The 12435-nt window shown below is 34.8% G+C and overlaps 1 protein-coding gene and 1 pseudogene across 1 annotated transcript; both read right to left on the bottom strand.

Annotated features, from left to right (window-relative positions):
• Positions 1-7004: 7004 nt before the first annotated feature.
• Positions 7005-8349, bottom strand: LOC124633357 (annotated as a pseudogene).
• A 1082-nt stretch (positions 8350-9431) lies between these two features.
• LOC124633355 (glucose 1-dehydrogenase 2-like) lies at positions 9432-10743 on the bottom strand. The gene has a single exon (XM_047168549.1). It carries the CDS (start codon positions 10691-10693, stop codon positions 9932-9934), a length of 762 nt encoding a protein of 253 aa, XP_047024505.1. The 5' UTR covers positions 10694-10743; the 3' UTR covers positions 9432-9931.
• Between the last annotated feature and the right edge of the window lie 1692 nt (positions 10744-12435).

The following is a 12435-nucleotide window of genomic DNA, read 5'->3' on the forward strand; positions in this document are numbered from 1 at the left end:
GGGAACAGAACGGCTGGTCGTGATTGGTCGATCTTACAAAAAGACTGACCAATCAGAGAGAGCTTTCGGACAGTTGACAATTTGACAATTTCTCATCGATAGATTATAATATAGCGAAAAATAATGCGTTAAATTGCAATCAGATGTTACGGTTCACAATAATTCGACAGTTTACAATCTCTCGAGATAGATTGTAATCTAACGATGTTTGTAATCTTACGGTAACATATACATACAAATATGTTGATAAACTAGGAATGATACAGTAAAAATCATCTACCTGGCTGTTTTTACCTAACCAGATGCAGCTGAGAACCAGTGTTTTACAAGGTTACCGTAAAAAAAATAGCTGCCTAAATACACCATAATTATATTTCAATAGCAAAAATGTCAATGGTAAAAGTCAGTGCTTTTATTTTTAGACGAAAGCCTTAAAAGCTACGTTTTTTGAAAACTTTCAAAAACAGTTTCTACCTGTGCAAAAAACTTTGATAAACTGGCATAGGTCGAAAACGGATTACGTTTTAGCTAGCATATGCAAAAAATATTACATTTATGAATACGGAGCGCAAAAATATTTTGAGAGCGGGATCTAAATATCGCTTGCAAATAGAAAACAGCGAAAAACGTTATGTATATTGTATATTTTAACTATAAAATCTAAGTTATTTAATGACATATCAAGGGCTCTCTTAACTCCTTCATAATCGAGAATTATATACCCAAAAAAAAACATGAATAAACATTAATTTTCCATAAAAAAAAGAATTCCAAATTCAAACCATTTGTTTTTTAATTTGAAATATGATGTATGAATAAATAAATAGAACATGATTGATAGCTATATTATAATACTTTTTTGTACTTATATTTTTAACGTGCCCTTGAGAGTAACTTTGGGAGTAATAGCACCTATTACGTATTCATAGCGGACCAGAATAATGATATTTCGTCACGGGATGAGACGAGGGATGAAGGGGATGGGGATGAAATGTAAAGTTGAATAATGTAAATAGTTCATGTAATATTTTGGTGTTTGTTTTTGTACGGGTAATTTAGGGCCAATGTGCTTTTAAAAAGGTAGGTACCGTAAGAGGGACCTAGCTTAGTGTTTGTATGTTGCAGTCAATTGGTTCAAATAGCAGTGTGATTAAATAGCGTTTTTCGGTCAAAGGGCTATTTGTTTTCGTGAACGGCTATTTCAATCAGTTGACTACTAAATATTCATGTATAAATTGCTTACTCCCAATTCCTATTAAAGACTGCATGGTTAAAGATATACAAGCAGCGAAATTATTTTAACCATATTTTAGGTAAAAATTGTATTGTTGTTGTGTATGAAATTATTCAACATGTAACAAATAAATCGAGCTGTTTGTTGCTAAAAATACAATACATATTTCCTTTTCATAGCTGCATTTTCCTAACCATAAGCAGCTGAACCGCTATATAAAAATGTCTATCTGATAAGTTATTGGGTTTCAGGATAACGTGACGTACTTCCATACACGCTCTAGTTTAGAGATTTTACGACATTACCACAATGTATGCACTTCTAGAAGAACCACGTCGAAATATTAGTAATTTTTGAAATACAGACTGCAGATGGTCAATTAAATACTTGTCATGTTAAATCCGTTTATTAAAATAAGGCTTTAAAACCCTTTTAATTCAAAGTTCACCGCTTCCTAGTTTCATACTTCGTCATTGACGTAATTAATAAAATTATTATCGTCATTAATATAATCATTGAACAAACATGCGCAATTTAAACACATTTAAACATCGTAAAGACTGGTTAATTGTTGACACCTATTCAGAAAAGTCGTGATCAATCAATCAGAGTTTTGTAATTTTGATTATCAGTGACGACCAATGTACATAAGCAATTAACATAGGTCATTGACATGAGTCTTTACAAAATATTTACTTGTGTAGGTATATATGTAATAAGGTACTTTATGTTAACTTTTATTGGAAGAATTGCTTTAACAACAGTAAGACTGCGAGCCTACAAAACATTTTTTTTTTTCAAATTGGCTCTTATTTCCTGAGATAGCTTCATAAATAATTCCTTTCAAAAAATTGTGCCTAAGTTAACTTTCTTTAGTACTGATACTTCTAAAGTTATCTTTCATATGCCTTTACTAGGCTCATAAAATAGACGCCCATGTAAATACCAGTTTCTCAATACATGTAAACGAAAATCGAAGGAATTCATGTAATAACGTAGTTTTTAGGGTTCCGTAGCCAAAATGGCAAAAACGGAACCCTTATAGTTTCGTCATGTCCGTCTGTCCGTCTGTCCGTCTGTCCGTCTGTCACAGCCGATTTACTCGGAAACTATAAGTACTACAGTGATGAAATTTGATGGGAATATGTGTTGTATGAACCGCTACAAAAATATGACACTAAATAGTAAAAAAAAGAATTGGGGGTGGGGCCCCCCATACATGTAACTGAGGGATGAAATTTTTTTTTTCGATGTACATACCCGTGTGGGGTATCAATGGAAAGGTCTTTTAAAATGATATAAAGTTTTCTAAAAAACATTTTTCTTAAAGTGAACGGTTTTTGAGATATCAGCTCTCAAAGTCGTAAAAAGTATGTCCCCCCCCCTCTATTTTTATAACTACGGGGTATAAAATTCTAAAAAAAATAGAGGTGATGCATGCTAATTAACTCTTTCAACGATTTTTGGTTTGATCAAAGTATCTCTTATAGTTTTTGAGATAGGTTGATTTAACTGTAATTTACGGAACCCTTCGTGCACGAGTCCGACTCGCACTTGGCCGGTTTTTCTCTGTTTTTATGGTTTTTGTCTTGTTTGCCAGTTTCAGCTGATTTATTCTTTTGTTTTACTGTGATTTCTTGATTAATTTTACTGTTCGTTTGGATTTATTATGCTGTCTTATGTGATAGGTTTCTTTCTAGTATTATATCGAGATGTGTATGTCTTAAAAGATATATAGAAAATGAGGATGTGTGCGTGGCTTTCATTGTAGTCGTATATTTTATGATGGTTGCTTTTCTATTATTTTTCTCTCATGTTGTAAATAATATAGTAGAATGTTCAGAATATAATAGTTTTATAGTGAGGTATGGAATAAACAGTTTCGAGCGAAACATGATAAACGTTTTACACATCAGAATTGTCGCAACTCGCTGGGGATTTTCACATTGAGTGTACGATCAAATTCTGAATGTAATATAGAAGAGACTGAGTTTTCATAGAAATACCCCCTGTGTGTAGAAATACGAAATTCCTTATCATTTTAAGGGATCTTTACATATTCAGATAAACATCCACAGCATTGGTTATTTAAAAGCTCTTTTTCATAGTAAAGAAAACACGTACATACATGTACGTGTAAAATGTGTTCCGTCTTAGAAATCTTGTACAAAATCAAGTTTCTTGTAAAACCACAAAGACCTTTTCTTATTCTGTGTGGAAATCGACGTCAGATCATAATTTCCTTTACCTTTCTCACTTCCTCTGCACCTACCTTTAAACATATAGCCAGCCATTCTTAGGATGTGTTTAGACCGAATGAACAAATAACTTTTTGCATTATTTTACATCACCTGCCTAGCCTTTTCCAACTATGTTGGGATAGGCTTTCAGTCTCACCGGATACAGCTGAGTGCCTTCGTTTTCCTCTACCTCTTCCAAGTACCCCTTGGCAAGAGATATAGGACTTTCTAGCTTCTGACTGCCCGTAACGACTGCCAAAGATGAAATGACAGCCGGTACCCACCAATTTAACTTGCTTTTCATAACACTGAGCATTAGCATAGAGTATACCCAATTCTTTTAAACGTATACAGACAGCATTTTTTTCTTTGTACTCTCTTAAAGAATTTGATTGATGGGGGTAGAATTAACTTTCCCATGTTTAGTTTGAACACACCCTAAAATCCCTATTTCTATACTAACACGTATATGCATAGTTCTTTTAACAGTTCGGCTTCACTCGAACCCTTGACTCAAGAATGATACAAAGGTTCTTAGTGTAGATGGCCTCTTGGCTATAATGTAATGGTAGGTATGTTAAGTTCCTTAAGAATGACGTCACTGAAAGGAACTGCTAATACTAATTTAATTGTTGTAAAACTTTAGATTGGTGTCAGTGAAATGGGTCTTTTTAAATTCAGCCTAATAGAAGATAGACTAGTCATAACATTTTTGTTAAGAAAAGCCATTGTCAAGTTGTCAGGGCATTGTCACAGTGTGCTCTAAGTTTTCAAAACGTCTTCGAACTGTCAATTTATCATTGCCACTAAACACATATTGAGGTCATATGGCATGAAATAGAGTAAGTTGGACCGTTGAGTGTATGCTTAATGTGTATCTGTTATATTATCTCATCAACTTACTGTATCAAATAAAGTAATAAAGCATAAAATATATTTTTAGAGCTGATCATTCGTTCACAAGTCTTATTCACCCAACTCGGTCAGTAACCAAAAGAGAGTAACAGAAACAATAATAACCATCATTTTGTAAAATCTCCCCAAAAAGCCAGCGACACCCAAAACCAGCCAATCAAATATCACTTAACACTCACTCAGGTCAGCACCAACCAATAAATCTGACCTCTGTCTGCCAATTCGTCAATGTTACGTACAATCGTACATTGAGAACTCGTATGATGTGCAAGAATTATCTATTATGTATTTACCATCTTATCTCATCAATTTTACTGTTTAACGTTTCCCTAAGTGTCACTTAGAATAAGTGCTGCCCCAATAATAAAGGTTATAAGGGACACTTAAACTTTGGTGAAAACGATATTTGTATAAGTGTTCCCTAAATGCTCTTAGGGGTTCCATAAATTTAGGTATTTGTTGGTGAAAATTAGCATTAATCACCGAATAACCAAGGAATGGTACAGAAATAATACTGATTGTGTCCAAAAAGCCAGCCAATCAAATATCACTTAACACTCACTCAGGTCAGCACCAACCAATAAATCTGACCTCTGTCTGCCAATTCGTCAATGTTACGTACAATCGTACATTGGGAAGTCGTATGATGTGCAAGCATTAATTCGGAGCCAGGTCAAATGGCTGGCTGGGCCGTGTCATGGCTAATTGGAGAGGATTTAAGGCCGTTAATATTGAATGCCTCGCCCATGGACCGACACTGGTTAATGGGTGCTAGAGATGGCGTACGACAGGGGTAGCAGAAGTACTGCAATGGATGTGAGTGGTTGAGCCACTTACATAATTCGCGATTGAAATTCCAATATATGTAGAAGTAAGCATTAGGCCATTGAGCATCAAATTGAGAACGTTTGCTTATATCAGTCACGTTTGACAAATCAAAACATCGAACTTTATGAACAAACTAGCTTTTGCCAACGGTTTCATCGATATAAAAAGTAGCCTATAGCCTTCCTCAGCAAATGGGCTATGTAACACTGAAAGAATGTTTCATATCGATCTAGCAGTTTCTGCGATTAGCGCGTTTAAGCAAGCAAACTAACAATATTAGTATGTTCACCACTGCACATATTGATTTGTACAGAGGTGTACTTCTGTGTTTACAATGTTGCATCGCGAGGTAAACGACGTCATGTGCAGTCACTGATATACATGGCAGTATTCCAAATACGTGTGTATTGTTATCATTTTTATATCAATTCACTTCATCTTCGACTTTGAACCCTTCTTCTATTGAGATAGAATTCAATTTAGAATACCTTATATGGGAGTTGCAAATATTTTTCATTCTATTTATTTCTAGAACTGCTAGTTTATTTTTGTTTTAGGTCATGCAGTTATGATGCAAGGCTATCCAGTTAGTTTCGCGAACTATCCCCGACATGGATAATTTTGTATCATGCTTTGTCATGATTACAGGTTTATTATCTGCAAGGCCTTATTGAAAATCATCATTGCTACACATTGTGAAATATGTGTTTAGGCATGATCATCGATATTGCAATCAGCAAGTTATCAAGTTTATGTGTGACATCTTTTTTTATATATCTAAATATTTAATTATAATCATTGTTATATCGTTTATCATATCTAAATAGATCACGTTTACCCAGTTATCTCATTGATTAAGCATCTTTACACCTATCAACCAATCATATTGTTAAAACTGTACTTTGCATTGATTTGCACTGATTTGTACCTGACCAGTTATTTTATTTTAGGCTTTCATTTTGATGACGTGACTTTTTACGTGTCAAACTAAATTAAAACAAAAACTGTACAGTACTTGTGTCCCTCTACACGTTGCTACGCGCTACGAGCTACGAGCGTAGCGTTCGTAGCACTTGTCTACACGTCGACAACACGTCCCGCTCGGCGTGCAAGCTGCAACACGCTGAAAAAGGATTTTCATAAAACGCCATTTTCATAGAGGCCGTTTAAAAAAATACACAACACGGCTTGGTCGTTAGTTGAAAATCTGAAAAGAATCGTATTGTAGCATTTTTTCATTCATTCATTTAAATCGGTCCATATATCTGCGTAAATGTTCCCTTCAGGCTTTATGGGGCTCTCTGGTGGACTACTCTAATGGATAGTCACGGGAACACTGGAATACTGCCATAAAAAGTGTTCAATTTATTATTATTTTCTTATGATGCGACGTGGCTTGCATCCAAGCAATAGAAAAAAATGTTTAGAGAAAAATTACCCCAGTTTATAAATAATCATTGTGGTACCTGCCTAAATGACTTTATAATGTGCTGCCTAAGATTTAGTAATTTTTACAATTCATGTCTTACCCACCTGTCTCTTGGGACGTGATACGAAAAATGGGCTGAACGAATTATTTAAAATATATTCAACCGTGTTTCGTAACGTGGAGACTTTTTACACAATATATTAAAATAATTGTAACACGAAACCTTCAAATTCATATCAAGATAAAGATAAAGGTACAGGTGTATCTAGATACAGGTGTCATTGTCGTGCATAAATCACTTTTTGACCTGGTGATGACACGAGTAAAACTGCAAGCAGGATAAATAAATAATTCATAATATGTTTTAGGTACTTTTTTTTATTTATAAAAATTAGAAAATTTTTCACAAATGCTTACATTATATCGAAAGACACGTTACAAAAATCAACAACTTTAATTCAAACATTCAATCAAGATGGTATTCCCTTCAACAAAAATCCATTATCAGAGACATAGCACGAACCAGTGACCGCTTTGGCTTTCTCACTCGCTAGGAACAGAACAATATCAGCTATCTCTTCAGGCTCCGATATCCTGCCCAAAGCAGTCCCATCCGCGGCCCGTTTCATGGCCTTTTCTTTTTCTTCTTTAGTTGGGAACATATTATCACCGATATCAGTCGCCACGGGTCCTGGATTGACTACATTTACACGCACACCACTCGAAGCCAGCTCAAGTGCAATCGCTCTAGAAAAGTGATCCAAAGCCGCTTTTGATGCACAATACGCAAACATACCTGGATAGGCCTTCATTCCAGCAATACTCGAAATGTTGATAACATTACCTTTAGTCTTCACAAGCTCAGCAACAGTCAGATGCATTCATTGTACCACGGAATTGAGGTTTGTAGACATTATTTCATCGTAGACCTGCATTGCGTTGTCAGCTTGAATACTAGCAAATGAAGCAATACCAGCATTGTTGACCAGAATGTCGAGTTTCCCAAAATGTTTCAACGTTTCACTGGCAATTCTTTTGACGTCGTCTTCTTTTGTGACGTCAGCGACAATCACTAAAGGGTTTCCACATTTGTTGGCTGTATTCTTCAGTTTCTCTTGGTTTCTCCCCACTATGGCGACTTTAGCGCCCTCCTGTGCAAACTTGATGGCGATGGCTGCTCCGATGCCAGAACTGCCGCCGGTGACCAGAACCACTTTGTCTTTGAAACTCATGATGACACTGCACCGCTTACAAATCAGAACTGATACCGATGTGTATCGCCGGCATTTATATTTATTTGTTGACAATCTGTTATCGTAATAGTAATTATGACATCAGCGTTCAATGTATTACCTTCTTGTTAACGAATTAGTAGCGCTGCTCAATAACCATTCGTTTGATACTTCCGTGTGTGAGTGGAAGTGCATGAAATGACATTTTTTTTTAATAAGTAGGTAACTATAAAAATAGATTCGTAGTCACAGAAGATTTTTTTGCTGAATTGTTGAGATCGGACAGGATAAAGGTTGTTTAGATAGCAATGATAAAACACACAAATATTACCTAATAAATATTTATCAGACAGTTTTGCACCACCTATGATCTTTCGATCGACATCTGCGGTTTAATATTGCTCAGTCATGCTAAATGTTAAGAAAACTTGTTCAAGCCGGTAATAAGAATGAATATATAAATAACCTTGTGATGTCTATAGAGTACATACATAATTGTTACTTTGCACAAAAGATAATAAAGTTAACACTATTGTTAGTTTACTTACTTATCTGGTTTTGTTTAATTTTCTAGTCAAGCTTATCTATGAATTGAACTCGATGTAGGTAATGGTTACAATAAATATTTTGAATTCAAGATACAAGGAACAAATTGAGAAGTCTTGTGATCAGATTTTTTGATTACTTATAACAACTACCACAGGACAGTTTTCTTAACATTATCATTTAACTATTACTTAATAGGTACTATACTACCTACTGTTTACTATATGTTCCTTTTATTTGACAAACCCTTTAGCTCAATGGTCACCATGCCGCACTGCCAAACTGAAAGTCCCGGATTAATGCTGCTGGCTGCTTTGCCTCTTGGCTGTAGTCTGAGTGATATAGGTAGTACCTACGTACATACTTAAAATGTAAGTTTATATGGTTCGTTGTATTTGCACCATAACACAAGCTAATGAAATGTGTCCCGATGTTATTATTATAAGTGAAAGTAAACCTCGAGTAGCGAACGCAGATTGCTCCCTCTAGAAAGGATATAAGGACTTCCTCAGTTATTCCTCAGTAATGCTAGTCGAGGACACAGTATTACCGTGTAAGCCAACAACTCCGATTTTCTAGAGTGTTCTATAACGACGCAAATGCATGTGGAGTATTTGAGAAAATTGTCTTTAGTCCTAGTGCAGACAGTTTCAAAGCAATATGGAGAAAGTGAAGCAAAGTGCAGCTGTGAAAGTATTATCGGTATTTAAAGTTTTTTTATTTGTAAAGAGACAAGTTTATTCATTCTAGTTGGGGAAGGTGGAAAGAAAGCTACTAATTTCGCTACTAAAATTAAAGATGAATATTGCAAGAAAATTAAAAGAAGAATTGATCCAATGAGATACAAATATTTTGAAAGTTATTTTTCAGTTGTAAACAAATTACTTTCATGACTTCAATTATGAACATGTAAACAATATTCGATCATAGCCGCCCACTTCTAAATAAAATAACCCGTGGGCGGTCTCTTCATAACAGCTTAGTCGTAGGTGTAATAAATTAGAATATTCAAAAATTAAATAGTTTATACACAAATAAAGTAGCTCCAGACAAGTTATTTAAATTGTTTTCCAAACAGGTTGTTTTAGAACCAAGCATTTAACCTAATCCTTGACAATATTACAAATGCAAAGTGACTTAATCTACGATTTTGTATTGCATATAAAATAGCTGAAGCTAATATTTATCAACAACTAGATACCTGTTTTCTACACTTTCACCTTTTCTTTACGACGATTTAGTTGTCTTTATTAATAAACGAGTATTTGATCAAAGAATAATAATATCGAAATGTTTTTTTACACAAACAACTTCAAAACGAAGTAGACTTTGTACTTTGGTCAGGTACACGACAACTGTTAAACATGAATAAATTAATGATAACATACTTATGAACACATTTTAGAATACCAAGACCACAGCAAACAAAAAACAGATAAAGAGACAGATATTTATAGATAAGGAATGCTAAACAAAACACTATTTAAAATGAAGTTTATATATTAAATCAAGCTTGTACGCCTTTAACCGAATATCCATTATCAGAAACATAATTTGAGCCCGTAATGCCTCTGGCTTTATCACTCGCTAGAAACAGAACAATATCCGCTATTTCCTCAGGCTCCGATATCCTGCCCAAAGCAGTTCCATCCACGACTTTTTTAAAGAAATTTTCCTGTTCCTCTTTTGTTGGGAACATGGTAGCACCGATGTCAGTCGCCACGGGTCCTGGATTGATTACATTTACACGAACCCCACTTGGAGCTAGCTCTAGTGCAATCGCTCTAGAGAAGTGGTCCATAGCTGCCTTCGACGCACAGTACGCAAAAAGACCTGGAGCGACTTTGAAAGCAGCAACACTTGAAATGTTGATTATGTTGCCTTTAGTTTTCACAAGTTCAGGGACGGTAAGATGTGTCAGTAGAACGGTAGACCGGAGGTTTGTAGACATTATTTCATCGTAGACCTGCATTGCGTTGTCAGCTTGAATACTAGCAAATGGACAAATGCCAGCATTGTTGACCAGAATATCGAGTTTCCCAAAATGTTTCACCGTTTCGCTGGCAATCCTTTTGACATCGTCTTCTTTTGTGACGTCAGCGACGATCACTAAAGGGTTTCCGCATTTGTTGGCTGTATTCTTCAGTTTGTCTTGGTTTCTCCCCACGATGGCGACTTTGGCGCCCTCCTGTGCAAACTTGATGGCGATGGCTGCTCCGATGCCAGAACTGCCGCCGGTGACCAGAACCACTTTGTCGTTGAAACTCATGTTAATACTGCACTGTGTATAAATAAACTAAAGCCGATACATAAACTGCGAACGGTTTTATATAAGCAAGATCTATTATTATCATTTATGACATAATCACTTCTTTCAAACAAAGTACCTACTTGATAGTAACTGAGTGGATAGCGTTGGCAAAATAAATGTTGTGGAGTGAAACAAGTTTTAAGTAATTTTTCGATTATAATTTACTTAATTTTCTATTATAGTAAACTTTGGAAATATGATAAAGGTTATTATAATTTTACAATAATATAAAACTTGGTGACACTAAAAAAGTGCAGCAGTGTTGTTGAAAAATATATGTAAGCTTGATCAATGCTTGAATATTTGACGTTGTAAGTACACAGGTCTTAAAAGCAAAAGTTTACGCTATACATAATTATTTATTATTATTTTTAACAATCCTTTTGAATGTTACAAGATTTTGTCCATTTTAGGGTTTAATTATAACACTAGTGTCAATTATTTAACAAAATATTATAGTTCGGCCATTCAGAGAATGCGTTCCTGACACGTCGCGATTGAACTGACGACGTAACTTTGCAATGGCGTTGCAGTTACGATAAAAATATTTTTGCTGGTTGTTTACCGTTTTAACAATTGAGGAGCATTAAAACAACATTATTATATCAATAATCAATGAATGTTATTACGTCGTCAGTTCAATCGCGACGTGTCAGGAACGCATTCTCTGAATGGCCGAACTATAATAGTAAAAATGCTATATGATTTTTTTGCTGATTATTTCAAGTTCATTAATATGGAGACAAGGTACATGATAATGTGATATGTTTGACTATACGTGCAAGTATTTCAAACTGCTTTAAAAGCAGGTTCTCATTCCATGATATTTTTTCTTTGAATCGACCGGTGGAAAATAATATATTATTAGGAAATAGCTACCAGAATGGTCCAATTTTTTGTCAATCTAATGAGTTTATTTTGTCAGTTTTGTTTTCTTATATTAGTTTAGATATTGATGTATTTTTTTGTACTTGGACTACAAACAAGAATTGATGCCGTTTGTCAACTACAGCACTTAAAAACTTCGTCTTTACTAATATTATATAGAGGAAAACTTTGTTTGTTTGTTTGTTTGGTTGTAATGGATAAACTCAAAAACTACTGGAGCGATTTTATATATTCTTTCACCATTAGAAAGCTATATTATCTGCGAGTAACATAGGCTATATTTGTCCCGGTGCGAGCAGTAGCTCCCACGGGACGCGGGTGAAACCGCGGGAAAACGGCTAGTAAAACATAAATGTATAGATTTACAGCCGCCAACAAAAAAATACCGCTGACTTGTAGACTCTACTATTTAGTACTAGTTAGTAACAATGCAGTTCTTTACATAATAATTATCTAATCTGATTGATTTATTTCAATCCAATTATCTCAAGTCGATAAAATACGTCAAAACATTGAATTGTTCAATCATAATTTATATAAAAACTGGTTTTCTGTATAAACAATTATTTTCAACGTTTTTTCTCGATTTGCATTCTTCTTTCTTTCTCACAAGGCACCTGATAACAATGGTAGTTGATAATAATATCTGTCTTAGAGCAAATACCAACAAATAAATGTTATATACCAATTTATCGCCGCGCCTGTCAGTCTATCTATTCGTCTGCGATTGAGAAAGAACTGACAAAAATAAGTAGGTACATATATAATTTTTTTAACCTATGTACCTAAACCCAAAAATAATTAAATATAAT

Source organism: Helicoverpa zea, chromosome 9, assembly GCF_022581195.2.
Source record: "Helicoverpa zea isolate HzStark_Cry1AcR chromosome 9, ilHelZeax1.1, whole genome shotgun sequence".
Lineage (NCBI taxonomy): Eukaryota > Metazoa > Arthropoda > Insecta > Lepidoptera > Noctuidae > Helicoverpa > Helicoverpa zea.